Genomic DNA, 25563 nt, shown 5'->3' on the forward strand with positions numbered 1-25563 from the left:
ACCAGTATTAGCAGATCATCTATGCGGCCAATCCATAGTGTCACGTTGATGCTAATTTAGCTTTTGTGATTGTACATCCCCATTGTAATGTTGTTGTGTTTGTGACTTTGTGTGCATCGAATTGATTCCCAACAATGTCGATGTTTTGTCTATTGTGCATCCTGTAGTCTAGAAGATCAGTGTTTCCAAACATTTTCATGGCAAGGACCCCCAATTCCCCAAATTGACACTAATTAGCCCGCGGACCCCCATTTGAAGTGATATGCCAGGTGTGTGTGTGTGTGTGTGTGTGTGTGTGTGTGTGAGAGACGCACCTTGGCCTGTTGTAGCGCCACCATGAGGCTGATTTGAAAACTGTCAAGTGGCACTTCAAAGGCGTGGATATGCACGGCTTGGGATATCCATGGATATGCACGGCTTGGGAAGCCGTGGATATGCACGGCTTGGGATATCCATGGATATGCACGGCTTGGGAAGCTGTGGATATGCACGGCTTGGGAAGCCGTGGATATGCACGGCTTGGAATACACTGCCATGTCTTCCTTCTCAGAATTAGCCTGGGCACCATTTCATTTCGGTATATGATCCGGGCTGGAGCCGGATGATATGCTTACGTCATGTTGTAGGCAATGGTTTGCCTACAACAAACAGGAAGACCCGGCCGCGACAACTTCCTTTTCCCTCTCAATAAAAGCTCTCGCTTACGAGAGCTTTTATTGAGAGGGAAAAGGAAGTTGCCGCCGCCTGTTCATCCTGTCTGGCGACTACAAAACAATACTACAACATGACGTAACCACATCATCCGGCCCCAGCCCGGATCATACAGACTTTTGAAACAGACCAGGCTTTCCTCCGAGGCGGTGGAAAGCCTGGTGATGCGAGGTTATCTCAGAATGCATTTCTTTCATGTGGATTCCAAGGGATTCGATTTCCCAAAAGTTGCGTAACTGATCTGACAGTGCTGTTCCTCTCCGATGCTGATGTGCGTCACTTCAATCAATGTCCACAACTTCAGTTATGATATTTAGCGTGGTGACTTCTCCTTGCACCAGCCATCCAAATACACTTTCCAGTGCAACTAAGTCCTTCATTCAGTCTCTAAAATCAAATTAACTCTGAGAGTGTACAAATGGAACCAAATGGACCCGTTATTGACCCGTTATAGAGCCATAGGTCCATTTGGTTCCAAACTATCATTTAGCTTGGGACCCCCTGGAACTCCCTCAATGAGACCTGCAGCCCACTTTGGGAACCACTGAGATCATCGTGTGTGTGTGTGTGTGTGTGTGTGTGTGTGTGTGTGTGTGTGCGTGTGCGTGTGCGTGTGCGTGTGCGTGTGCGTGTGCGTGTGCGTGTGTGCGTGCAAACAGAGCAGGAACTGGACCATGTGGTGATGAGCAGTGTGCCATGCAGAGGAGACACAGCAGCAACACGGATGGCATGCCCTCGGAAAGGTGGGCAAGGGAAAATCACACAAATAGGCAGTGAACATGAATCCATTTTGACCTGGGAAACCTGAGGGTTTAAGATAGGTTGTAGGACTAATGACTGACTGGTCTAACCAATGACTAGTCTAAATCTGTCTAATGGTGGTGGTATAAATGCCCCCCGAATGGGGTGCAGTACTTAGTTTAGAGTTTAGACAGTACTTAGTTTAGACTAGTCATTGATTAGAGTTAGACCAGTCATTAGTCCTACAACTGTAGCAACTGCCACACAAGTTAAAGATGATTTATTTTTATATCAACATTTAAAAGTACATGTTCTATTATTTAATATTTCTAATTAACGCCATCTGTCAAGGGTAAGGTCCTATAAATTCTGTGCTGTCTATTGTGTGATTTTGTTATTATTTGGGGGGTTTTAAACAGTGTTTATGATTTGATATATTTTGAGTGACATGGGTCTGAGTTGGACTTACGCCCATAAAGTAGGCGGAGGTTACCGGCCTGAGGTAGACCTGACGGGGAGAGACAAACAAACAACAGGGAGTCTACGAGGGACCTGTAGATACGTTTGTTCTTTAATGCCTCGTTACTGGAAGCTATAGCTACCCGAACGATAACGCTCACAGTTGGAAGAGGCTCGAGACATCTGCAACCGGTGAGATCGTTCGTCTTTTATTTATTTACTTCAACGTCCTGCGAGGATCCGAGGTTTCGTACTTCCTCTTCGTTTGGAGTATCCTATACATTGGATTACGTTCGCTGCTGGGACGGATTAAGTTTCTTTTTTCACCATTACTTTACTTTGGAGGGAGTTTAACGTTCGGGAAGGAACTCTGGGGGCAACAGACTTTGGTTGGAACCACGGAACTATACTAAAACAATAAAGCACGGGCGTGCGTGAGTGAGACACGCACACTCGTTTCGGATCACTCATTCATTTCATTCATTCTACTCTGTCTGTAATACTGTTGATTCCATGATTACTAGATAAAAGGTTAACGTGAGTTTTGCTTCTGACTGTGTGTTCTACTTGCTTATTTAGGCTATTTTCTTTGCATTCCACTTTATCAGTTGTATCCTATAGGAGATCATTCACAACCCGTGATTTAAATAATTAGTAGCAGTGATAGAGATATCTGACTGTTACACAACTACAACCTATCTCAAACCCTCACCCTAACCCTAACCTCCCATGGGGCAGCACACCTAAACCTAACCGTAACCCTCTCCCAACCCTTATGTCTAACCAATGACTAGTCTAAATCTGTCTAATGGTGGTATAAATGCCCCCCCCCCAATGCAGGAGTCGTAGCCAAACCCTAGGGTCAGAGAGCAGCCTGGATGAGGGAGGCGTGTTCGACCTGTGCCTGAAGCCCGACTCCTCGTCCACCTCCCCCCAGCAGCAGCTCTTCTCCGGCCTGGTGTGTGTCCCCTCCGGCTCCGTCTCCTCTGCAAACCTCCAGGCGGCCTCGGGCCTGGTCCTGGGCTCGCCCCCGGACGTCTTCATCCAGATGACCGCCTTGACCTGCAGGGGGGAAGAGGGCGGGGGCGGGGGGGGCTCCCACCTCACCGCGGGCGGCGGGTCCTTCCTCGTCCCGCGGCCCCCACAGGGGCCGCACCACCACCACCACCACCACCACTTCCACCACCAGCAGCCCCTCCAGCACCGGACCTCCTCCCTGCTGCAGCAGGCCGCCGCGGCGTCGGCCGGCACCGCCGCCGAGAGGCACGGCGGCCCCCGGGGGCCCGGGGACGAGGCCCAGGAGGACCCGTCCTCCTCCACGACCCCTGCCCCGGCCCTGTCCGAGCTGAAGGCGGTGGTCACGTGGCTTCAGCGGGGCTTCCCGTTCATCCTCATCCTCGTGGCCAAAGTCTGCTTTCAGCATAAGCTAGGTAAGTAAACCAATATGTGTACTGTGTATTAAGCTATAGGTAAACCAATATGTGTACTGTGTATTAAGCTATAGGTAAACCAATATGTGTACTGTGTATTAAGCTATAGGTAAACCAATATGTGTACTGTGTATTAAGCTATAGGTAAACCAATATGTGTACTGTGTATTAATCTATAGGTAAACCAATATGTGTACTGTGTATTAAGCTATAGGTAAACCAATATGTGTACTGTGTATTAAGCTATAGGTAAACCAATATGTGTACTGTGTATTAATCTATAGGTAAACCAATATGTGTACTGTGTATTAAGCTAGGTAAACCAATATGTGTACTGTGTATTAAGCTAGCTAAACCAATATGTGTACTGTGTATTAAGCTAGGTAAACCAATATGTGTACTGTGTATTAAGCTAGCTAAACCAATATGTGTACTGTGTATTAAGCTAGGTAAACCAATATGTGTACTGTGTATTAAGCTAGCTAAACCAATATGTGTACTGTGTATTAAGCTAGGTAAACCAATATGTGTACTGTGTATTCAGCTAGGTAAACCAATATGTGTACTGTGTATTAAGCTATAGGTAAACCAATATGTGTACTGTGTATTAAGCTATAGGTAAACCAATATGTGTACTGTGTATTAAGCTATAGGTAAACCAATATGTGTACTGTGTATTAAGCTAGGTAAACCAATATGTGTACTGTGTATTAAGCTAGGTAAACCAATATGTGTACTGTGTATTAAGCTAGCTAAACCAATATGTGTACTGTGTATTAATCTATAGGTAAACCAATATGTGTACTGTGTATTAAGCTAGGTAAACCAATATGTGTACTGTGTATTCAGCTAGGTAAACCAATATGTGTACTGTGTATTAAGCTAGGTAAACCAATATGTGTACTGTGTATTAAGCTAGCTAAACCAATATGTGTACTGTGTATTAAGCTATAGGTAAACCAATATGTGTACTGTGTATTAAGCTATAGGTAAACCAATATGTGTACTGTGTATTAAGCTAGGTAAACCAATATGTGTACTGTGTATTAAGCTAGGTAAACCAATATGTGTACTATGTATTAAGCTATAGGTAAACAAATATGTGTACTGTGTATTAAGCTAGCTAAACCAATATGTGTACTATGTATTAAGCTATAGGTAAACCAATATGTGTACTGTGTATTAAGCTAGGTAAACCAATATGTGTACTGTGTATTAAGCTAGGTAAACCAATATGTGTACTGTGTATTAAGCTAGCTAAACCAATATGTGTACTGTGTATTAAGCTATAGGTAAACCAATATGTGTACTGTGTATTAAGCTAGGTAAACCAATATGTGTACTGTGTATTAAGCTAGCTAAACCAATATGTGTACTGTGTATTAAGCTAGGTAAACCAATATGTGTACTGTGTATTAAGCTAGGTAAACCAATATGTGTACTGTGTATTCAGCTAGGTAAACCAATATGTGTACTGTGTATTAAGCTAGGTAAACCAATATGTGTACTGTGTATTAAGCTAGGTAAACCAATATGTGTACTGTGTATTAAGCTAGGTAAACCAATATGTGTACTGTGTATTAAGCTATAGGTAAACCAATATGTGTACTGTGTATTAAGCTAGGTAAACCAATATGTGTACTGTGTATTAAGCTAGCTAAACCAATATGTGTACTGTGTATTAAGCTAGGTAAACCAATATGTGTACTGTGTATTAAGCTAGGTAAACCAATATGTGTACTGTGTATTAAGCTATAGGTAAACCAATATGTGTACTGTGTATTAAGCTAGCTAAACCAATATGTGTACTGTGTATTAAGCTAGGTAAACCAATATGTGTACTGTGTATTCAGCTAGGTAAACCAATATGTGTACTTATTTGTACTAGTAGTACAGACAGACTGCATTCAACTCAACTCTACAGGAGTAGTAGCAGTAGTAGGTTCGCAGGCATAACGGAGTGGTTGAAACTATTTGTCGTTCAATAACCGTCATTTGCATTTTCAAGAAAGAGGGAAAGGATTAGAGAAATAGGATTTTTTTCTTTTATTTTTAATAATAAACGGGTCAAGTATATTGAGCAGTGTAACAGTGTCAAATATAGGGGTGCATGTTAAAATGGCAGCTGGTCATAATGTATGGTACGTGGCTTAAAGAAAAGGCCATGAAATGGCAGCGGATATCATAACGGATGTTTAACAGTTTGACCTTTTGTTTGGATATTACCATTATTCATTGCATGCCTATCTGACCTGGATGGGGGTCCCCCTCTTTTGTGAGGTTTCTCTTTTCTTCTATTGCTGAGTTTCTCCTTCTCCACAATCGAGACTGAAACCTGTTTTGAGTTGAGTTTTTCCAAGTGCAGATGGTAGTGTTGGGTGTGTGGTTAGTGACAGCGTGTCTAATAACATGTACTAAAAGATTGAAATTCAACTCACGTGGGAAATCTGAGTTATTAGCATAATATGTGACCATACCATTAACATCCTATAAGGCAAAAAAGTCCTCATTCTTTAAGTAGCAGGTGACATATGAAACTAGGGGGTTTTCATGATTCTGAATCCATTCCAAGCATTCGTTTTGCACAAAAAACACTCCTTGGGCTAAATTAGGCCATATCCACAATTTTTACTACATTTACTACCTTTAGAAACACATTGGTGAAGAAATTTCTTGGTAACGATTTAGTTCCCAGATTTTCATAAATTTCTCTTCTTCTCTCCGTCTCTGGCAGGTATTGCTGTATGTGTGGGGATGGCCAGCACGTTTGCCTTTGCCAATTCAACATTTAAGCACCAGGTTTCTTTGCGGGTAATGATGAGTAACATGCACTTTACTCTGCACCTCTGATTAGGGCATTCACTTCTAGTCATTTTTACTAGTCGACTAGTTGCCTAGTTTACTAGTTGACTAGTCAACTACCTACTAACCTACTGGCTACCTATTATGTTTTGGAAATAAATATTTGTACATTTAAAAACTGTGTGTACATTGGTGACTATAGCTATAATCTACCTGATCTTGAGGCCTACAAAATCTTATCAACTAGTCAACTAGTACCAACAAGGTCGACTAGTGGATTTACTAGTAGACTAGTTGCTTAATGCCCTACCTCTGATAACATTCAACAGTGCGTGACAAATCGTATCGTGAACCTCATATCGTGATACGAATCGTATCGTGAGTTGAGTGAATCGTTACATGCCTACTTTATGTAGTCACAGTCACAGAATATGTATCTACGGTTGTTGATAAACAACAGAATGAGCCCCCGACCGTTGATAAACAACAGATTGAGCCCCAGACCATTGATAAACAACAGAATGAGCCCCAGACCGTTGATAAACAACAGAATGAGCCCCAGACCGTTGATAAACAACAGAATGAGCCCCAGACCGTTGATAAACAACAGAATGAGCCCCAGACCGCTGATAAACAACAGAATGAGCCCCAGACCGTTGATAAACAACAGAATGAGCCCCAGACCGTTGATAAACAACAGAATGAGCCCCAGACCGTTGATAAACAACAGAATGAGCCCCAGACCGTTGTTAAACAACAGAATGAGCCCCACACTGGATTTACTAGTAGACTAGTTGCTTAATGCCCTACCTCTGATAACATTCAACAGTGCGTGACAATAGTATGGTACATTAATTTAATAGAAACATTGTGGGACGTTAATACTTTTCCAACGGCTAGATGCGGCTAGATTTTGACTGGGCTGTTATGTTTGTCTTCAGCTGTCTGCCAGGCACTTTGGCGGGTGACCAGACGTCATTAAAAATCGACTGGTCCATTTTTAATTTCCAATTTGGCCTGTAAACTACTCCTGTAAGTGGCAGGTGAATATTGCAATCCATTAGCTGGTGGACACATGGACAAAGAAAGTTAACTGAATGTAAGCCTACTGAACACCAAGTCATCCTAAAAAATTATAGTACCCAGGGTTTAAAGACAAGTTCTCAGTCCTGGGGACGGATTTCAGTCCTGAGGATTTCATAGGGGTCATTTAATGAGATCAGTGGGGTTTTGCGAAAAAAATAATTTTCAGTATTTTTTGGCTTTTACCCAATCTGGGCGGGAACCCATTTTGGTGTTAGCATTACGTTATGCTTTAGCTATTTAAAAATAGCAGATCTACAAGCTCGTAGCGCACCACCGAGTGGCGCGCTACGACCTTGTAGGTCTGCTATTTTTGAAAAGAATCGAAGAGCGACTGACATAGAAGACATTTTTTTAATCTTATCTCGGGTCAGAATGGAAAACTGTCAGGATGTAGAAGACATTTTTAGAATCTGATCTCAGGTCAGAATGGGTTAAGCCCTGTAATACCTGTGCCCTGTCCCCCTTCCTTGTCCAGGAGGCTCGCTCTGTGTTCGCTGCCCTGTGGATCATGGTTTTCCTCGCAGGGAACATAGTTTATCTCTACTACGCCTTCAGCCAAGAGGAGCTTTACAACAGGTAACAGCAGTGGCGTGCACAGATAGACACTAGGGGGTGCTAGAGCACTTTTGGCAATTTTGCTCTTAAAAAAAAATATATATATATATATATTATTTTCTTTCTAAATTTGTAGTGTGTGGACCATGGTGACATTGATCAAATCTTGATAAAAAAACGCTTCTACTATATTATTTAGGCCCCCACAATCTAAAGCTATGTTTCTATGTCAGTGGTTCTTCGATAAAAAAAAAAATAGCAGACCTACAAGCTCATAGCGCGCCACTCGATCTGCTATTTTTCAATAGCTAAAGCACCAAAATGGGTTCCCGCCCCAAAATGTGCTGCACAAGGTGCCCTTTTTTCACTTGAGCACCTGCCCCTCTAACTGTCTGTGCACGCCACTGGGTAACTGTACTTGTTATGGAAGCAGAATGTTACATTTGTTTTTGTTCCTGGTTTTAGTTTTTTGGCTGCCCCTATATATTCTCCTTAATTTCTTGCCATTCTTTTTGATTTTCATGTCCATTTCTTTTAGGAAGTGTTCCCGTTCATGTCTATTCTTGTCCTGTGAGTATTTTGTGTAATTTTTTTATTGATTTGGTCATTTTTTATTTTTTTGTGTCATATTTTCTGTTAGGGCTGCAACTGTTGATTATTTCCGTAGTGATTATTATAACGATTCAATTTTTGGTTAATTGAATAATCGATGATGCCATTTAGACCTGAGCCTGATTTAAAAAATCAGACCCGTCGGAAGTGAGTGGTACTGTACTGTACTGTACTGTACTGTACTGTACTGTACTGTACTGTACTGTACTGTACTGTACTGTACTGTACTGTACTGTACTGTACTGTACTGTACTGTAATGTACTGTACTGTACTGTACTGGCCCTCCTCCCTGGCCTGTGTGTGTCTGTGTCTGTGTGTTAGGCTGTGCAACAGTGACACTTGGCGGTGAACAAACGCTATAATGCTATTTTCGTGCTCGGACACAGGGACAGACAGACCCAGGGACCCAGCCACACACACAGCTGTCTATAGGAGTGGTTGCACCACTCAAAAATGCCTCATAAATCCTAACTGTTTTCTGAAATAAACTATTTTGCTATATAGCTAAAATCTAAAGTGATAGATGCTTTCCCGGATTTAATAAGTTATTATATTTGTTTTATATATCAATGAATCGACCTGGAATAATTCTTTATTTGTTTAATCTTTATTTTAAATACTATTCTTTATTATAAATACTGAAACATCTACACGCTCGCATTGCCTCTAATTCCCCCAAAACCGATTATCTTTATTAAAATTAAATCCACTAGTTTTTATTAACAGCTCCATGTTTTCTGTTTCATTCTTTTCTGTTACTTTCCATCTCGTCCATCTTCCATGAAGAGTCCAGTGTTGCTTGTCGTCCTCGTATCTTCATGATTCAACGTTTTTTAGTTATTTTGTTGTAAATCATTGTCCTACTGCCATATGACATATAAAAGTAGCAAAACTTCCCGATCTACAAGCTTACAATGCGGTTAAGCTTGTCAATGGGCTATTTCAAAGTATTTATAAGTATATATAAAGTATAACATAATGCTTGACCTTCAGTCTGTCTGTGGGTTATAAATATTCAACGTGAAAGTGAAGAGCTGGTGACAATACATTTTTTTTATAATATATTTTTTATCACACAATTTTGTAACCCATTTTTCACCCCTGTGTCAATTATCTAATGTGATCCTGGGCTCTACACACCCTCCGCCAACCTGGGGAGAGCAACGGACACAAGTTGCTCCTTTTACACCTGACAGGGGGGAGTTTCCCTGGTTGGACATAGTGCGTGGAAGGAACACGTTATTCCAACCAGTTCCTTTCCCCTCCATCAGGCGCCCCGGCTGGCCAGGGGGAGGCAGTTTAGAGACCAGGATTACTGCTTTTTTTTTTTGTGAGAATACTTTTTACATTTGCTGAAAAGTAGGCTATAACGTTTTTTGGACATTCGACATGTATGTTCCAACTTCCAACCCGACAGTGCTGTTGCAATAATGAGTCAAGTTGATATTTTGTGTCCCTCTTCCAGTCTCATATTTGCAAAGCCCAACATCAACAGCTTTGACTTCTTCCACCTGATCTGGGCGGTCGGCATCACTGACTTTGTCCTCAAGTACTTCACCATCAGCCTGAAATGCTTCGTCCTCTTCGTGCCCAAGATGCTGCTGGCCTTCAAATCCAGGGTAGGACATTCCAGCATTCATGCTCTTTTTTGTCTTTTGTTTTTGAGTGGTGCAACCACTCCTACAAGGAGTAGCAATGTCCGTGTACACCTATGTACCCATGTGGTCATGAGCACCAGTATATGACTATAGGGTACCAGTAGGGGGCGCCAGAAACGGAGAGAGGGATAGTGCTGCAATGTTGCCTGCTAATGAGAGAGAGAGAGAGGTAGGGGGGGGGGGGGAGTTGCACCACTCAGTTCACAAGGGTGTGATTTTTTTCAGCTTTCACTAGACCAGCGGTTCCCAACCTGTGGGCCGGGGCCCTTGAGCAGGGGTCATCACGGACGTTTTTGTCAACATAAATATTATTAAATTGTTGTACAAGACATCCAAAATGAGCGGACAATAATATTACCAGAAACATAAATAAATAGATACAGTAGATAGTAGTCCTGAATAACAGCTCTTGTAACTCTGAGAGTGTTCATTTGAACACTCTCAGAGTTAAGGGGCCCTTGCAAAAAAATCTTTTTAGAAGAACTTGTACTAGTGGACTCCTAATGTGCCACATACATAGTGTCATACTAAATCATTGCCATACCTATTCTGAAGAAAAGCTGGAGACTGACATTCAATAAGTGGGTCTTATGCAGTGTTGTTTTTGTCGACTAAAACTAAGACGAAAAATGTTCGTCGACTACCTTTTTTCACTGACAAAAACTACATAAAAACGAAATGAAAACTAAGTCATGATGACTTAAAAATTAGAGTAAAATGTTAGGAATGTTAGTGGACAAGAGATCCAGTATAAGTAATTTCACAATTAGTTGCATGCTGAAAATAGCAGATCTACAAGCTTGTAGTTATGTATGTTTATGTAGTTTTTGTCAGTGAAAAAAGGTAGTCGACGAACATTTCTCGTCATAGTATTAGTCGGCGAAAACAACACCGGAGGAAAGGAATCATCTAACGGTGAAATGAGTTTGGGAACGCGGTGATGGAACTGCCACAGGGTCCCAGTGTGACCCTGTTCTGTATGAGTTTGGGAACGCGGTGATGGAACTGCCACAGGGTCCCAGTGTGACCCTGTTCTGTATGAGTTTGGGAACGCGGTGATGGAACTGCCACAGGGTCCCAGTGTGATCCTGTTCTGTATGAGTTTGGGAACGTGGTGATGGAACTGCCACAGGGTCCCAGTGTGACCCTGTTCTGTATGAGTTTGGGAACGTGGTGATGGAACTGCCACAGGGTCCCAGTGTGACCCTGTTCTGTATGAGTTTGGGAACGTGGTGATGGAACTGCCACAGGGTCCCAGTGTGATCCTGTTCTGTATGAGTTTGGGAACGCGGTGATGGAACTGCCACAGGGTCCCAGTGTGATCCTGTTCTGTATGAGTTTGGGAACGCGGTGATGGAACTGCCACAGGGTCCCAGTGTGATCCTGTTCTGTATGAGTTTGGGAACGTGGTGATGGAACTGCCACAGGGTCCCAGTGTGATCCTGTTCTGTATGAGTTTGGGAACGCGGTGATGGAACTGCCACAGGGTCCCAGTGTGATCCTGTTCTGTATGAGTTTGGGAACGCGGTGATGGAACTGCCACAGGGTCCCAGTGTGATCCTGTTCTGTATGAGTTTGGGAACGCGGTGATGGAACTGCCACAGGGTCCCAGTGTGATCCTGTTCTGTATTCATAGGGTTTGAAGTGTATACTGTACGCCCAAGGTGGGCTTTTTGGAGTCCGACCATGTTGTGTACGCGCGACGGTGTAACTGTGTATATCCCATTCTGACCCATTTTGGTGTTAGCATCATGTTATGCTTTAGCTATTGAAAAATAGCAGATCTACAAGGTGGCGCGCTACAAGCTTGTAGGTCTGCTATTTTTTTTTAAATCGAAGAACGACTGACATTTTTAGAATCTGATCTCAGGTCAGAATGGGTTAATCAGACCAGTGTGTGTCCAGTGGAAACCTCGTATGAATCTGATCTCAGGTCAGAATGGGATATCAGTGCTGTGATCGCCATGACCCGAGGCAATGGAATGTTTATGTGGCAGGGTGCCGGACACACACCCGCACACGCACGCACACACACACACACACACACACCTGCACACACACGAACGCACGCACGCACACACACACACTGGTGCTGTTTTAATTCCTATTCTTTTGAGGACATTTTCCCCAAAAAGGGCAATTTGTCGCACCCAACGAAGTATGAATCTGCATAACTTAACATCATCCCCAAAAGCTAAACCTATAACCTCTAAATGCGTAAACCTGAATCTTTTCCTAACTGTTGCAACTTAAAGGACAACTTTAGTTTTTTTCAACCAAGGTTCATGTTGTAGGTTGTTATTAGAGAAAGTAAAAGATGAGTGTTAATCTTTTTTCATTTGCTGCTTTCTTTCGTTTTAGGGAATTTAGCTGTTTTTGACTGGGGGGCGGGGGCATTCGAGCATGGGTCTAAATATGTATTTTTTAACACAATTTTATGGTGATTTCTTTTTTTATGGTTTACTATAGTCCTAATAAACGTCAGGAAATTACATCTGGCCACAGAAGATCACAGGATCTACTGAATGTGAAGGTAGCCTACTGGGGGAAGGATTATACTGTGTGTATAGGCTCAATATGTCAGTTTGTCACATTCAGTAGATCCTGTGATATTTTGTGGCCAGATGTAATTTCCTGGCATTTATTAGGACTATAGTAAACAATAAAAAAATAAATCACCATAAAATTGTGTTGAAAAATACATATTTAGCCCCATGCTCGAATGCCCCCGCCCCCCTGTCAAAAACTGCTAAAATCGCAAAAACTAAAGAAAGCAGCAAATTAAATAAAACTAAGACTCATCTTTTAGTTTATCTAATAACAACCTAAAACATGAACCTTGGTTGAAAAAAACTAAAGTTGTCCTTTAAGCCTAACCCTTTTTTTTTTTTTTTTTTAACCATAAAACAATTTAGTTGTTTGGCCCTCACAAGTATAGCAATACAAGTACGTACACGACTACACACACACACACACACACACACACACACACACACACACACACACACACACACACAGTGCAAGTTGTCGTTACACCTGCGCATGGCACTAGAACAATGTCTGGTGTGTGTGTGTGTGTGTGTGTGTGTGTGTGTGTGTGTGTGTGTGTGTGTGTGTGTGTGTGTGTGTGTGTGTGTGTTATTAGACACGGGTTGCACTACAGACTATTCAGCTGAAACTTTCCACTGATAAACAAACAGCAACAGACCAATCTGAACCACGGCTGTCTGCTGCAACTGAGCTCATTTCCCCCAGGGGGCGTTAGCATGGGTGAGGTCATGCCTCCTCTCCCTTGAGCCGGACTATTACCTGTACCCTCCACTCTGAGACACACACACACACACACACACACACACACACACACACACACTCACACAGTGTTGGACGTGCACAGGCTCAGCTTTGGCTCTTCCCAGACAACGTGTGCGCCGTCTCGCTTTAAGCCAGGACCTACAGTATACAAAGTCGTGCCAACAGCCTCATTACCGCAGCCATTCGAGGACATGCTAATGATTCCCACGCGTAAACACTGGCGTCAGCGCGAAGGTCTCGTGAGTGATCATAGCACGCTAACGTCAACGTCAGGCCCCTCACATCATGACCAGAGCGTGAGAGAGATGAGATGCGTGAGCTTGCTTGGATCTCTCTCTCTCATCATCGTCATCCTTTCATTGTGGTGTCTTATTTAATCACACTAATGCTATGATGGGGCTCCTGACATAAATGTATGGTTGGTGTCATGAACAGTTCATCTTAACCTATAGCCTACCTTTTACCTGGAAGTGTAAAATTTGACACTCTTGAGTTACATTTACACTCACATTTTGTTGTGTATGTACTAGGCATGTAACGATATATCGTATAGCGATATATATCAATATTAATCCAGACGATTCATTGAAATATATATATTTTTTAGGGGGGCTAGTGTGTGTCTGTGACTGTAGAGGGGAGCTGTGTGTGTCTGTGACTGTAGAGGGGAGCTGTGTGTGTGTCTGTGACTGTAGAGGGGAGCTGTGTGTGTCTGTGACTGTAGAGGGGAGCTGTGTGTGTCTGTGACTGTAGAGGGGAGCTGTGTGTGTCTGTGACTGTAGAGGGGAGCTGTGTGTGTCTGTGACTGTAGAGGGGAGCTGTGTGTGTCTGTGACTGTAGAGGGGAGCTGTGTGTGTCTGTGACTGTAGAGGGGAGCTGTGTGTGTCTGTGACTGTAGAGGGGAGCTGTGTGTGTCTGACTGTAGAGGGGAGCTGTGTGTGTCTGTGACTGTAGAGGGGAGCTATGTGTGTCTGTGACTGTAGAGGGGAGCTGTGTGTGTCTGTGACTGTAGAGGGGAGCTGTGTGTGTCTGTGACTGTAGAGGGGAGCTGTGTGTGTCTGTGACTGTAGAGGGGAGCTGTGTGTGTCTGACTGTAGAGGGGAGCTATGTGTGTCTGTGACTGTAGAGGGGAGCTGTGTGTGTGTCTGTGACTGTAGAGGGGAGCTGTGTGTGTCTGTGACTGTAGAGGGGATCTGTGTGTGTCTGTGGCTGTAGAGGGGAGCTGTGTGTGTGTGTCTGTGACTGTAGAGGGGAGCTGTGTGTGTCTGTGACTGTAGAGGGGAGCTGTGTGTGTCTGTGACTGTAGAGGGGAGCTGTGTGTGTCTGTGACTGTAGAGGGGAGCTGTGTGTGTGTGTGTCTGTGACTGTAGAGGGGAGCTGTGTGTGTGTCTGTGACTGTAGAGGGGAGCTGTGTGTGTCTGTGACTGTAGAGTGGAGCTGTGTGTGTGTCTGTGACTGTAGAGGGGAGCTGTGTGTGTGTCTGTGACTGTAGAGGGGAGCTGTGTGTGTCTGTGACTGTAGAGGGGAGCTGTGTGTGTCTGTGACTGTGCTCAGGTGATGATGGTCGTTGATGCTCATCAAGGAAGGCAATTATGTTTCTGCACTGTCAAAAGTAATGCTACTTCTTTTGCAATGTGGTTAAATAAAAAATCTCGGTGGGGAAGATAAATTATATAAAATTTAAAAAACGGTAATTATTTTTAAATCGTATCGTGAACGTCATATCGTGATACGAATCGTATCGTTAGTTGAGTGAATCGTTACATGCCTAGTATGTACCTTTTTTATTAAGATTTAATCAGGTGTCTGAAGTCGAGCGAGCTACTGTACAGCTCAACAGGAGCACACGACTGTATAGGCCTACTGTACATGCGTTTGTACATGTGTATATACATGCGTTTGTACTGTACATGTGTGCACACATGTGTTTTCTGTGTGTTCTCACAGGAGGAGCAAGACATCAGACACACGGTGCTGAAACAGAACACAAAGCAGTGGAAACTGCTGTTGAGTGAACTCAAACAAACTCCCTGGCACGGGTCCAAGCTTTTAGATTTGACAGTTTTCCTTTGCGTGGGCGTGATAGGCACAGTGGGGACGCAGGGTTTTGTGAGGGACAATAAGGAAGATGAATTGCCCACTAGCAGAGGGTCTGCCTCGGCTCTACCAACCTGGCTGCTTCAGGCTGTTTACCCCCACACAGAAGTCATCAATCCTTGTCAGCCGGCATCCACAAAGTCATTATGCAAGCTGGGCGTGCCATGGCTGCGCCATCGGGGAATGAGGAGGGTTTTGCCTTCGGTTTGGACATCTCCTCCTTTGCTTTTTTAACCGTTCCACCAGTTCCACTTAACGTACTTTTTTGTGGCGGAAGGGACTTATTCGGAAGTTCGTTTTCTGACTCGTTGCGTTGACGGGTGGCCCGGCCTTTTTTAACCCATTTTGGGCGGGAACCCCTTTTGGTGTTAGCATTATGCTATGCTTTAAGCTATTGAAAAATAGCAGATCTACAAGCTATGAACTTGTAGGTCTGCTGTTTTTGAAAAATCGAAGAACGACTGACATAGAAACATAGCTTTTTCAGAAAACTGTCAGGATGTAGAAGACATTTGTAGAATCCGATCCGATCCCGATCTTTTCTGCCCACTCTTTTCTTTTTGTCCTCCTGAAATGTACAATCCAAAGTGATATTGCCCTGTTTGTCCCTGTTTAAGTGTGGACTTGACTTGTCATATGTAGCTCTTCTAAAAGAAAAAGGACTATACAGAGACATTGTAGATGGAGCCACATGGAGGGGGGATGAGGGAGGGAAGAGGGGTGGAAATTGCTCGTGTGTCATATGTGAAAATGCTATCTGTAATGTATTGCTCTTTCCAAATAAAACAAATATTATTAAAAAAAAAATAATAATAATATGGGTCAAAATGGGTTAAAAGGCAGCCCCCAGTAGGCTAGACTAGATGTGGGTACTGGGTAGCAGGTGGAACCAGCCACTGCCAGTTCCCCTTGCACTGTGTGGGGAGATTGCCTGGACTGCTGTGAAGCTGCAGAGCCTTGGACAGTGGCCATGTTTGGGCTCGAGGCATGCTGTTTTAAGCTCTTCCCCCTGCATGACTCTTGACTAGATAGAAGAGTAGCTGGAGGCTGCTTTGGTCTCTCTGCTTTGTGGGTAGTCAGTCAGGTGAAAGACTGAATACATATTGGTCTAATTAAGTATTAAAAGAGCTGCTGTTTTCCGTTGTTTAGAACTTTGAGAGAGTTGCTGAGATTTCTCCAACTTTTGTTGTTGTTGTTTACCAAAGCCCTGCCAGTACAGAAGATACAGTTAGTAACTTTTAAGGACCGTACTGATGGTGCGGAATGCTTAGCCCACCACTCATGAAATACTTGGCAGTAAATTTCAATAAGGTATGTAAGGTATGAAAGCAAACCGGCGTAGATACTTGCTTAAACCCCATTTAGGCCTGACGTCGAAATAAATAAATAAATCTTTTTTAAATGTTTCTCAATCAATGGTGCTCAATATGTCATGTCAAGGACCCCAAAGATTATATGTAATATGCCTCCGCCCCCCCCCCCCCCCCCCATCTGAAAATATGTTGTTCCAGGGACCTCCCCAGAAGCAAAGATTTGAGTTAAAAACTTCGCTCTGAAAGAATATACAGTATATTCCAAATTTGCGCCACATTTTCACGATTTTTCAAAAATAGCAGACCTACAAGTTCATAGCACTATGAACTTGGCTGCCTGTACTCTGAACTTACTGTACACTCTGTGCGTGCGTGCGTGCCTGTGCGTGCCTGTACTCTGAACTTACTGTACACTCTGTGCGTGCGTGCGTGCCTGTGCGTGCCTGTACTCTGAACTTACTGTACACTCTGTGCGTGCGTGCGTGCCTGTGCGTGCCTGTACTCTGAACTTACTGTACACTCTGTGCGTGCGTGCGTGCGTGCCTGCGTACTGTGTGTGTGTGCGTGCGTGCATACTGTGTGCGCGGGTGTGTGCATTGAATGAATTCCCAGGGTAAATTCTACCTATTGATTGAAGAAATGAGCCAGCTGTTCCGGGCCCTGGTTCCCATCCAGCTGTGGTACAAGTACATCATGGGAGATGACCCGTCCTCCAGCTACTTCCTGGGAGCCTTGCTCATCATCATCTACAGCCTCTGCAAGGTAACAGTCACCTTATGCTATAACATGATCATTATGTGACCAGATTTGACTGAGAGGCTGCCATCGCGCAAATTCAACTCATTTCAACTTATTTACCGTAACCCATTTAGCCCTGACCTCAACATTTAATAACTTCTTCTAAATCCTCCAGGTTTCTGAAATAAATATTTTCGCGATTTAAAAAAAATAGCAGACCTACAAGCTCGTAGCTTGAGTTTGTAGATCTGCTATTTTTCAATAGTTAAATTATAAAAAAAATTTAAAACACCAAAAGTGTTCCCGTCCCAAAATGGGATACAAATGAGTTGATGCACAGGCACACTCTTCACATACTAGAGAATGTCTGAAATAAGTGTCAGAGCTGAAATCGACATGTAAATATGAAATAAATGCTTAAACATGTAGCTAGGTGTAATGTTAGAGACCACAGAAGTGAACATTTCAAGCCTGTTTTCTCAACTCGCTGTTTCTCTGCAAGACATTACTCTATAAGCCATACAGTATCTCCAAAACTGGTGGGTCAAACTGAACAACCAATACAGTATTGTCAATTTGAAGCTATGATTCCCTGAAACGAAAATGAAAAACAAATCCAATGGCAGTCCCTCATTCTTATCGGACAATGTGCTTACATTGTTTTGCAAATAGTGAAATGTTTTGACATTTGTTTTAACATGTTTTACATATAATGACAAACATGCCCAAAATATAGGGCACCATGGTTATTTGGTTAATCAGGGTGGGATTGGCATATTCGTGTGACTAATGCAAATGTAATACTTTATTTGTATCACTCATTCATACAGGTACAAGCAGCAAACTGTTGCTGGGACATGATCCGCAAAGACTTTAACTGCTAACGATAATAAAAGAGAGAGCTTTGAGGAGTCAGTGAGTTTGTGGGCTTGATAAGGTGTTTCATAATGCGTCAACGGTGGTGCTGTGATGACGCTCTCACTTCAAGCACAAACATCTCGGGGATCACTGTTGTATAATATCTGAATATCTCCCCTTCTTCTGCCCTTTAGTAATTCTTCACTTGACTAGTGGAAGTCTAGTGATACTATTATGTGATACTTATTATGTGATAAGTTATGTGATACTGAGAATACTGGGTTGAAAGCTAATTTGAAAAAAATAAAAACAAGAGATATTATTTGTGGTATGAGAGTTTTGTTTCTCTTAATAAGCTTTTTTCTTTGTTTCTGGCAGTCCTTTGACATCTGTGGTCGTGTGTCTGCTATACGGAAAGCCCTCACCATCCTTTGCAGCTCTCAGGTAAAATCACTGGTGTAAAGTAAACATGTACAATTACTTAAAGCGCAAATAACATGCATTTTAAAACTGCTTTTAATATTTAATAATCATATTGTCTATGTCCCTCAAAGTTATTTCTAATGGTTTGAGCCTCAATCACCACTCTGATATAACCAGGCCTTGTCAATTCTTTCTGGACTTTGAAAGCAGTTTTAGCTGCAGTACCACACTGTCCTGAGGTGGAGAGGGTGCTGATATGCAGATTATTTAATATTTGAGTCATTATAATACTCATGCTAGATAAAACCAGGCTTGTTTCCATTCCATGCCAGCTTGGAAAATCAACAATGGTGGACATTGTAAACAAAGTGGAAATGCAAATTTGCAACTGAAGACTGAAGAAATGGAGGAATTATACAAAGTAGGGTGACATTGATGACATCACGATGAGGCCAAAATCAGTCGAGGTCTTTCTGAGAGCAATTTCCATTAAAACACCCATATGACATGAAGGCCTGATTGTTCAAAATTGGTTATTTGTGGGGATAGAAAACACACATGGGAGCTCCAAAAACACAAAAGAAATTGAAAAAGTAGAATTTTATGTTATAGGTCCTTTAAGTACTACTTTACTTTTGTATCTCCAAAACTTTTACTTCTACTCCACTACATGTCGGATCCAGATATTGTACTTTCCATCCGTGTGCCTGTCCATCTGTCTGTGTGTCTGTCTGTCTGTCTGTTCTCCAGCACTGTTGGCCCGAGGCGAAACTGTGTGTGCACGCACGCACGCATGCACGCACGCACGCACGCACGCACGCACGCACGCACGCACGCACGCACGCACGCACGCACGCACGCACGCACGCACACACACTCTCTCTCTCCCCCTGGGTGCCAGAACAGAGCCTCTGCCCCAACGTTTTCAGATCGGCCTGTTATAGCGCCACCAGGAGGCTGGTCTTTGCAAAATACAGTTTTTGATAATGATATCACTCCTACAGATTTTATCCATGCAAATCGGTACACAATATCTGTGATCAAGACGGATCGAATATAGTTTGCAAAACGATATTTTTGGAACAACATGGCTCAAGCAGTTGTAACAAGCCGCTGCATGCCATCTCCAATGTTTTTGAGCTATTTGGCTAATAAGCTTATAAGCTTAATAAGATTATTTTCAAAATTGTTCTTAATTTATAAACTGTTTAACGGTTACTCTGGCCCCTACTCCATTATGTGACTTTAGTGTAATTCTCGTTCAGTGAATTCTACAATATTACTGTACCACTTTGGCCACACTGCATTCGGCACTCTGCAGTCAGCTTTCTCTCTGAAAGCCACATAACTCTGGCCTATATTAAAGAGCTGTAGTTCCATTTGTACTTTTAATTAAAACCACATTTATAGTCCCCAAAAAGCCACTCAGCTCTGTAGCCATCTTATGGGCCTCTCATGTATGCAAATCATTTTACTTTGAACCCATTCTGACCTGAGATCAGATTCATACGAGGTTTCCACTGGACACACACTGGTCTGATTAACCCATTCCGACCTGAGATCAGATTCTAAAAATGTCACAGTCGTTCTTCGATTTTTCAAGAATAGCAGACCTACAAGCTCATAGCGCGCCACTCGGTGGCGCGCTATGAGCTTGTAGATCTGCTATTTTTTAATAGCTAAAGCATAACATAATGCTAACACCAAAATGGGTTCCCGTTCAGAATGGGTTAATTTGACAAGGCCTTTTTACGTGACATTGTGGGTGTGATGTGTAACTTTGTATTATGCATCTTGTCGATTGTCGACTCGCTGTATTGTTTAAATTGTGAACAGCCAAAAAGGGACTGCAGAATATAATTTAGTATAAACAAACTCTTGTACAGTACATATATTTTTAACACTGTAGTCAGTGTACTGTACATGGTCTCTTATAAATAAATGACATAAAATTAAGCTGTAATTACATACAACCCGCTCGATGCAGAAGTGAGTTGAAACCAACCAACCTGCTCCTTTGTCTGCTCCAGAGTTATGGCGTGCGAGCCAGCAGCCAGCAGTGCAGCGAGGCGGGAGACGTGTGTGCTATTTGTGTGTCTGATTTCAGAGAGCCAGTAGCCCTCATCTGTCAGGTAAGAATTTGCATGTTTGGAATTGTAACAGCTTAAATCAATAAAAGGAGACTTTTACAGGGGGGAAAACAACGTTTCTGCTTACCTAATCATTAAGGGAACGCTCCTGCCTACCAGTGACATACATCATTGTCATAATAACATGTTAACTTCTGAACTGTCCACAGCCCGGTTGAGTGGGGAACATAGAACCTGTTATAGAACCCTTTCTTAGTTATGTGGGGAACATAGAACCTTTTTTGAGTGGGGAACATAGAACCTCTTTTTGGTTGAGTGGGGAACATAGAACCTCTTTTTGGTTGAGTGGGGAACATATAACCTTTTTTGGGGGGCCGGGTGAGTGGGGAACATAGAACCTGGGGAACATAGAACCTGGGGAACATAGAACCTGGGGAACATAGAACCTGGGGAACATAGAACGTGGGGAACATAGAACCTGAGGAACAGAACCTGGGGAACATAGAACCTGGGGAACATAGAACCTGGGGAACATAGAACGTGGGGAACATAGAACCTGAGGAACATAGAACGTGGGGAACATAGAACCTGAGGAACAGAACCTGGGGAACATAGAACCTGGGGAACATAGAACCTGGGGAACATAGAACCTGGGGAACATAGAACGTGGGGAACATAGAACCTGAGGAACAGAACCTGGGGAACATAGAACCTGGGGAACATAGAACCTGGGGAACATAGAACCTGGGGAACATAGAACCTGAGGAACAGAACCTGGGGAACATAGAACCTGGGGAACATAGAACCTGGGGAACATAGAACCTGAGGAACAGAACCTGGGGAACATAGAACCTGGGGAACATAGAACCTGGGGAACATAGAACCTGGGGAACATAGAACGTGGGGAACATAGAACCTGAGGAACAGAACCTGGGGAACATAGAACCTGGGGAACATAGAACCTGGGGAACATAGAACCTGGGGAACATAGAACCTGAGGAACAGAACCTGGGGAACATAGAACCTGGGGAACATAGAACCTGGGGAACATAGAACCTGGGGAACATAGAACCTGAGGAACATAGAACCTGAGGAACAGAACCTGGGGAACATAGAACCTGGGGAACATAGAACCTGGGGAACATAGAACCTGAGGAACAGAACCTGGGGAACATAGAACCTGGGGAACATAGAACCTGGGGAACATAGAACCTGGGGAACATAGAACCTGGGGAACATAGAACCTGAGGAACAGAACCTGGGGAACATAGAACCTGGGGAACATAGAACCTGGGGAACATAGAACCTGAGGAACAGAACCTGGGGAACATAGAACCTGGGGAACATAGAACCTGGGGAACATAGAACCTGGGGAACATAGAACCTGAGGAACATAGAACGTGGGGAACATAGAACCTGAGGAACAGAACCTGGGGAACATAGAACCTGGGGAACATAGAACCTGGGGAACATAGAACGTGGGGAACATAGAACCTGGGGAACATAGAACCTGAGGAACAGAACCTGGGGAACATAGAACCTGGGGAACATAGAACCTGGGGAACATAGAACCTGGGGAACATAGAACCTGAGGAACAGAACCTGGGGAACATAGAACCCGGGGAACATAGAACCTGGGGAACATAGAACCTGAGGAACAGAACCTGGGGAACATAGAACCTGGGGAACATAGAACCTGGGGAACATAGAACCTGGGGAACATAGAACGTGGGGAACATAGAACCTGAGGAACATAGAACCTGGGGAACATAGAACCTGAGGAACATAGAACCTGGGGAACATGGGGATGACCCCGGTAAGAAAGGCTCTCGATGACTGATGATGACAGACTTGAGACCACACATTGTTTGTAATAAACTCCAAATTGACATTGACATAAAGATTCATGTGGTTCATCTGCGTAGAGGTTTGTTTTTGTACCTGCCCATTTCAGGAGAAATGTGAAACTGAATTCCCCCTGTGAATTCACCCCAAAAAAATAGAAGACAAAATGTGATGAATTGTCAAGTTACAGTATAGATAGATTATTAATTTATTCATCCCCGTGTTAGAAAGTATATGCATTATGCTTAGCATATTATCTGACTGTCTCACCATCCCAGATAATATACCAATTTCAGCCCTAAGAAGGATACAATGTTTATAATGCATTTTTGCTCTCTGGACAGCTAGTGATTTTAACCCATTTTGGGGCGGGAACCCCTTTTGGTGTTTTAAAGCATTGTTAATAGTTATACATTGCATGTTATACATTATGTTATATTTTTAAATCATGAAAATGTGGCTCAAATCTTTGAATATATATTCTTTCAGAGCGAACGTTTTCAACTAAAATCTTTGCTTCTGGGGTGGTCCCTGGAACAACATATTTTCAGATGAGGGTCGGCGGCCAAATTTCATATATTTTTGGGGGTCCTTGACATGAAAATGTTTGAGAACGACTGACATAGAAACATAGGGTTTTTCAAGAAAACTGTCAGGATTTAGAAGACTTTTGTTGAATCATGTCTCAGGTCAAAATGGGTTGTGGCAGTTGGTTACAACAACAGAGAGAAACGAATGACTTCACAAAATCTGTGTGAAGTTCTGAGTTGCAGTTTGGCGAAACCAATCAAAAAGCCACAAGTGTCTGTATGTCTTGGTCTGTCCGCGGGCCTGTAGACGCACCAAATCGCTGTGTGTTTGTGTGTGTGTGTGTGTGGGACGGGGAACGGACCAGCTTCCCTGATTGGTCAACCCGACCTGTCGGCTTTCAAATTCAAAGACACCATTTTTGTCTGTTGGTCCCCTATCTATTCTACACTGTAAAATCATCAGTGTTATTTGGACTCTTCAAGCCTTACTGGTCCATTTGGGTCTATTTCTTTTCTAAACCATCAATAAATTAGCTGGGGTATACGTAATTTTAACTTTCTGAGTTAACCCATTCTGGGCGGGAACCCCTTTTGGTGTTTTAACTAAGCATTATATTATACTTTAGCTATTGAAAAATAGCAGATCTACAAGCTCATTTTCTAGCAGATCTACAAGCATAGCAGATCTACAAGCTCATAGCGCGCCACCAGCTTGTAGGTCTGCTATTTTTTTTATTGTAAAAATGCGGCACAACATTTTGAATATATATTCTTTCAGAGCGAACGTTTTGACCTGTAAGGGTGCATTTGAGTCCGTTTATACTCTGTGTGTGTGTGTGTGTGTGTGTGTGTGTGTGTGCGTGTGCGTGTGCGTGTGCACGCGTGCTGTTTCTTTGTCCCTCCTCCACCCAGCACGTATTCTGTGAGGACTGTCTGTGTCTGTGGTTCGACCGGGAGAGGACCTGTCCTCTGTGCCGCTCGGCGGTCGTGGAGACCCTGCGTTGCTGGAAGGACGGAACCACCTCTGCACACTTCCAGATCTACTAATGATCTATACTAATACTGCTGCTCCCTGTGTCACCTTCAGTACACGTGTCACCTTCATACTGCTGCTCCCTGTGTCACCTTCAGTACACGTGTCACCTTCATACTGCTGCTCCCTGTGTCACCTTCAGTACACGTGTCACCTTCATACTGCTGCTCCCTCCGTCCTTATAAGGCCCTGGTACACGTGTCACTGCTCCCTCCGTCCTTATAAGGCCCTGGTACACGCGTCACCTTCATACTGCTGCTCCCTCCGTCCTTATAAGGCCCTGATACACGCTTCACTGCTCCCTCCGTCCTTATAAGGCCTTGGTACACGTGTCACCATCTCTAATTAACCCATTTTGGGGGGGTGTTAGCATTATGTTATGCTTTAGCTATTGAAAAATAGCAGATCAATCCTGGTCACTAAACTGCCTCCCCCTGGCCAGCCGGGGCAACTCCCCCCTGTCAGGTGTAAAGGAGCAACTTGGACACTCAGCCATGAAGGAAGCATGATATCAAGTCCGTTGCTCTCCCCATGTCCCCCATATATGGGGACTAGGTTGGTGGAGGGTGTGTAGAGCCCAGGATCACATTAGATAATTGACACAGGGGTGAAGAATGGGTTACAAAATCGTGGGATAAAAAATATAAATAAATCTACAAGCTGCGACACGTGAGCTTGTAGATTGGCTACTTTGTTTCGGGCACGTGACACGACACTGTCCTGTGACAAGAGTATAAATTAAACCTGCAATCCGTAAGATTTAAGATCCTACTCGGGATTCGAACCTGGGTCTCCCGTGCAAGCCCCAAAGTTCCTTCTGCTGAGCTGACACGAAAAGCCTTGTTTGGGCAAAGAAGGAGATATTATATGCTTTGAGCTTCGAGCAGTACCCCCTTGTCAACCTGTAGCGTTCCGGCCTGACCACATGATCTAGGTTTCTCAATAGAATAGCAGGGAGACCACCTACAAACTGTTGTTTATGGTTCACCCAAAGAATTCCTTCTTTTCTATCAATTAAACACCTCATGGAGCCAATAATTTAATGACCTGCGGAGACTCAGTCTCTGTCCCGTCATCAAATGATTGGCTTAGGAATGCGACAAAATCTCACAGTTTCCAAGTTCATGGCGTGTGTATTTGATAGTTTGTCATAGGAGTAGTTCACCCCCCCCCCAAAAAAAAATATAATGGCTTATTTTCTATCATACAGTTTGGTCAAAATAACTATAGAAAATGTTATGGATTTAAGCATTACATGAGGGACATTAC

General features: G+C 43.3%; 1 protein-coding gene across 1 annotated transcript; it reads left to right on the plus strand.

Annotated features, from left to right (window-relative positions):
* Positions 1 to 1374: 1374 nt before the first annotated feature.
* On the plus strand, positions 1375 to 24308 carry rnft2 (ring finger protein, transmembrane 2; the record flags this gene model as incomplete). Its single annotated transcript, XM_083784425.1, has 9 exons — positions 1375 to 1454; positions 2752 to 3341; positions 6076 to 6152; positions 7705 to 7805; positions 9863 to 10016; positions 17390 to 17539; positions 18752 to 18817; positions 20827 to 20928; positions 24174 to 24308. The coding sequence occupies exons 1-9, from the start codon at positions 1408 to 1410 to the stop codon at positions 24306 to 24308; spliced, it is 1422 nt and encodes a 473-aa protein (XP_083640551.1). The 5' UTR covers positions 1375 to 1407.
* Between the last annotated feature and the right edge of the window lie 1255 nt (positions 24309 to 25563).

The sequence above is a fragment of the Protomyctophum parallelum genome, assembly GCF_964188405.1.
Source record: "Protomyctophum parallelum genome assembly, chromosome: 15".
NCBI classification, from domain to species: domain Eukaryota; kingdom Metazoa; phylum Chordata; class Actinopteri; order Myctophiformes; family Myctophidae; genus Protomyctophum; species Protomyctophum parallelum.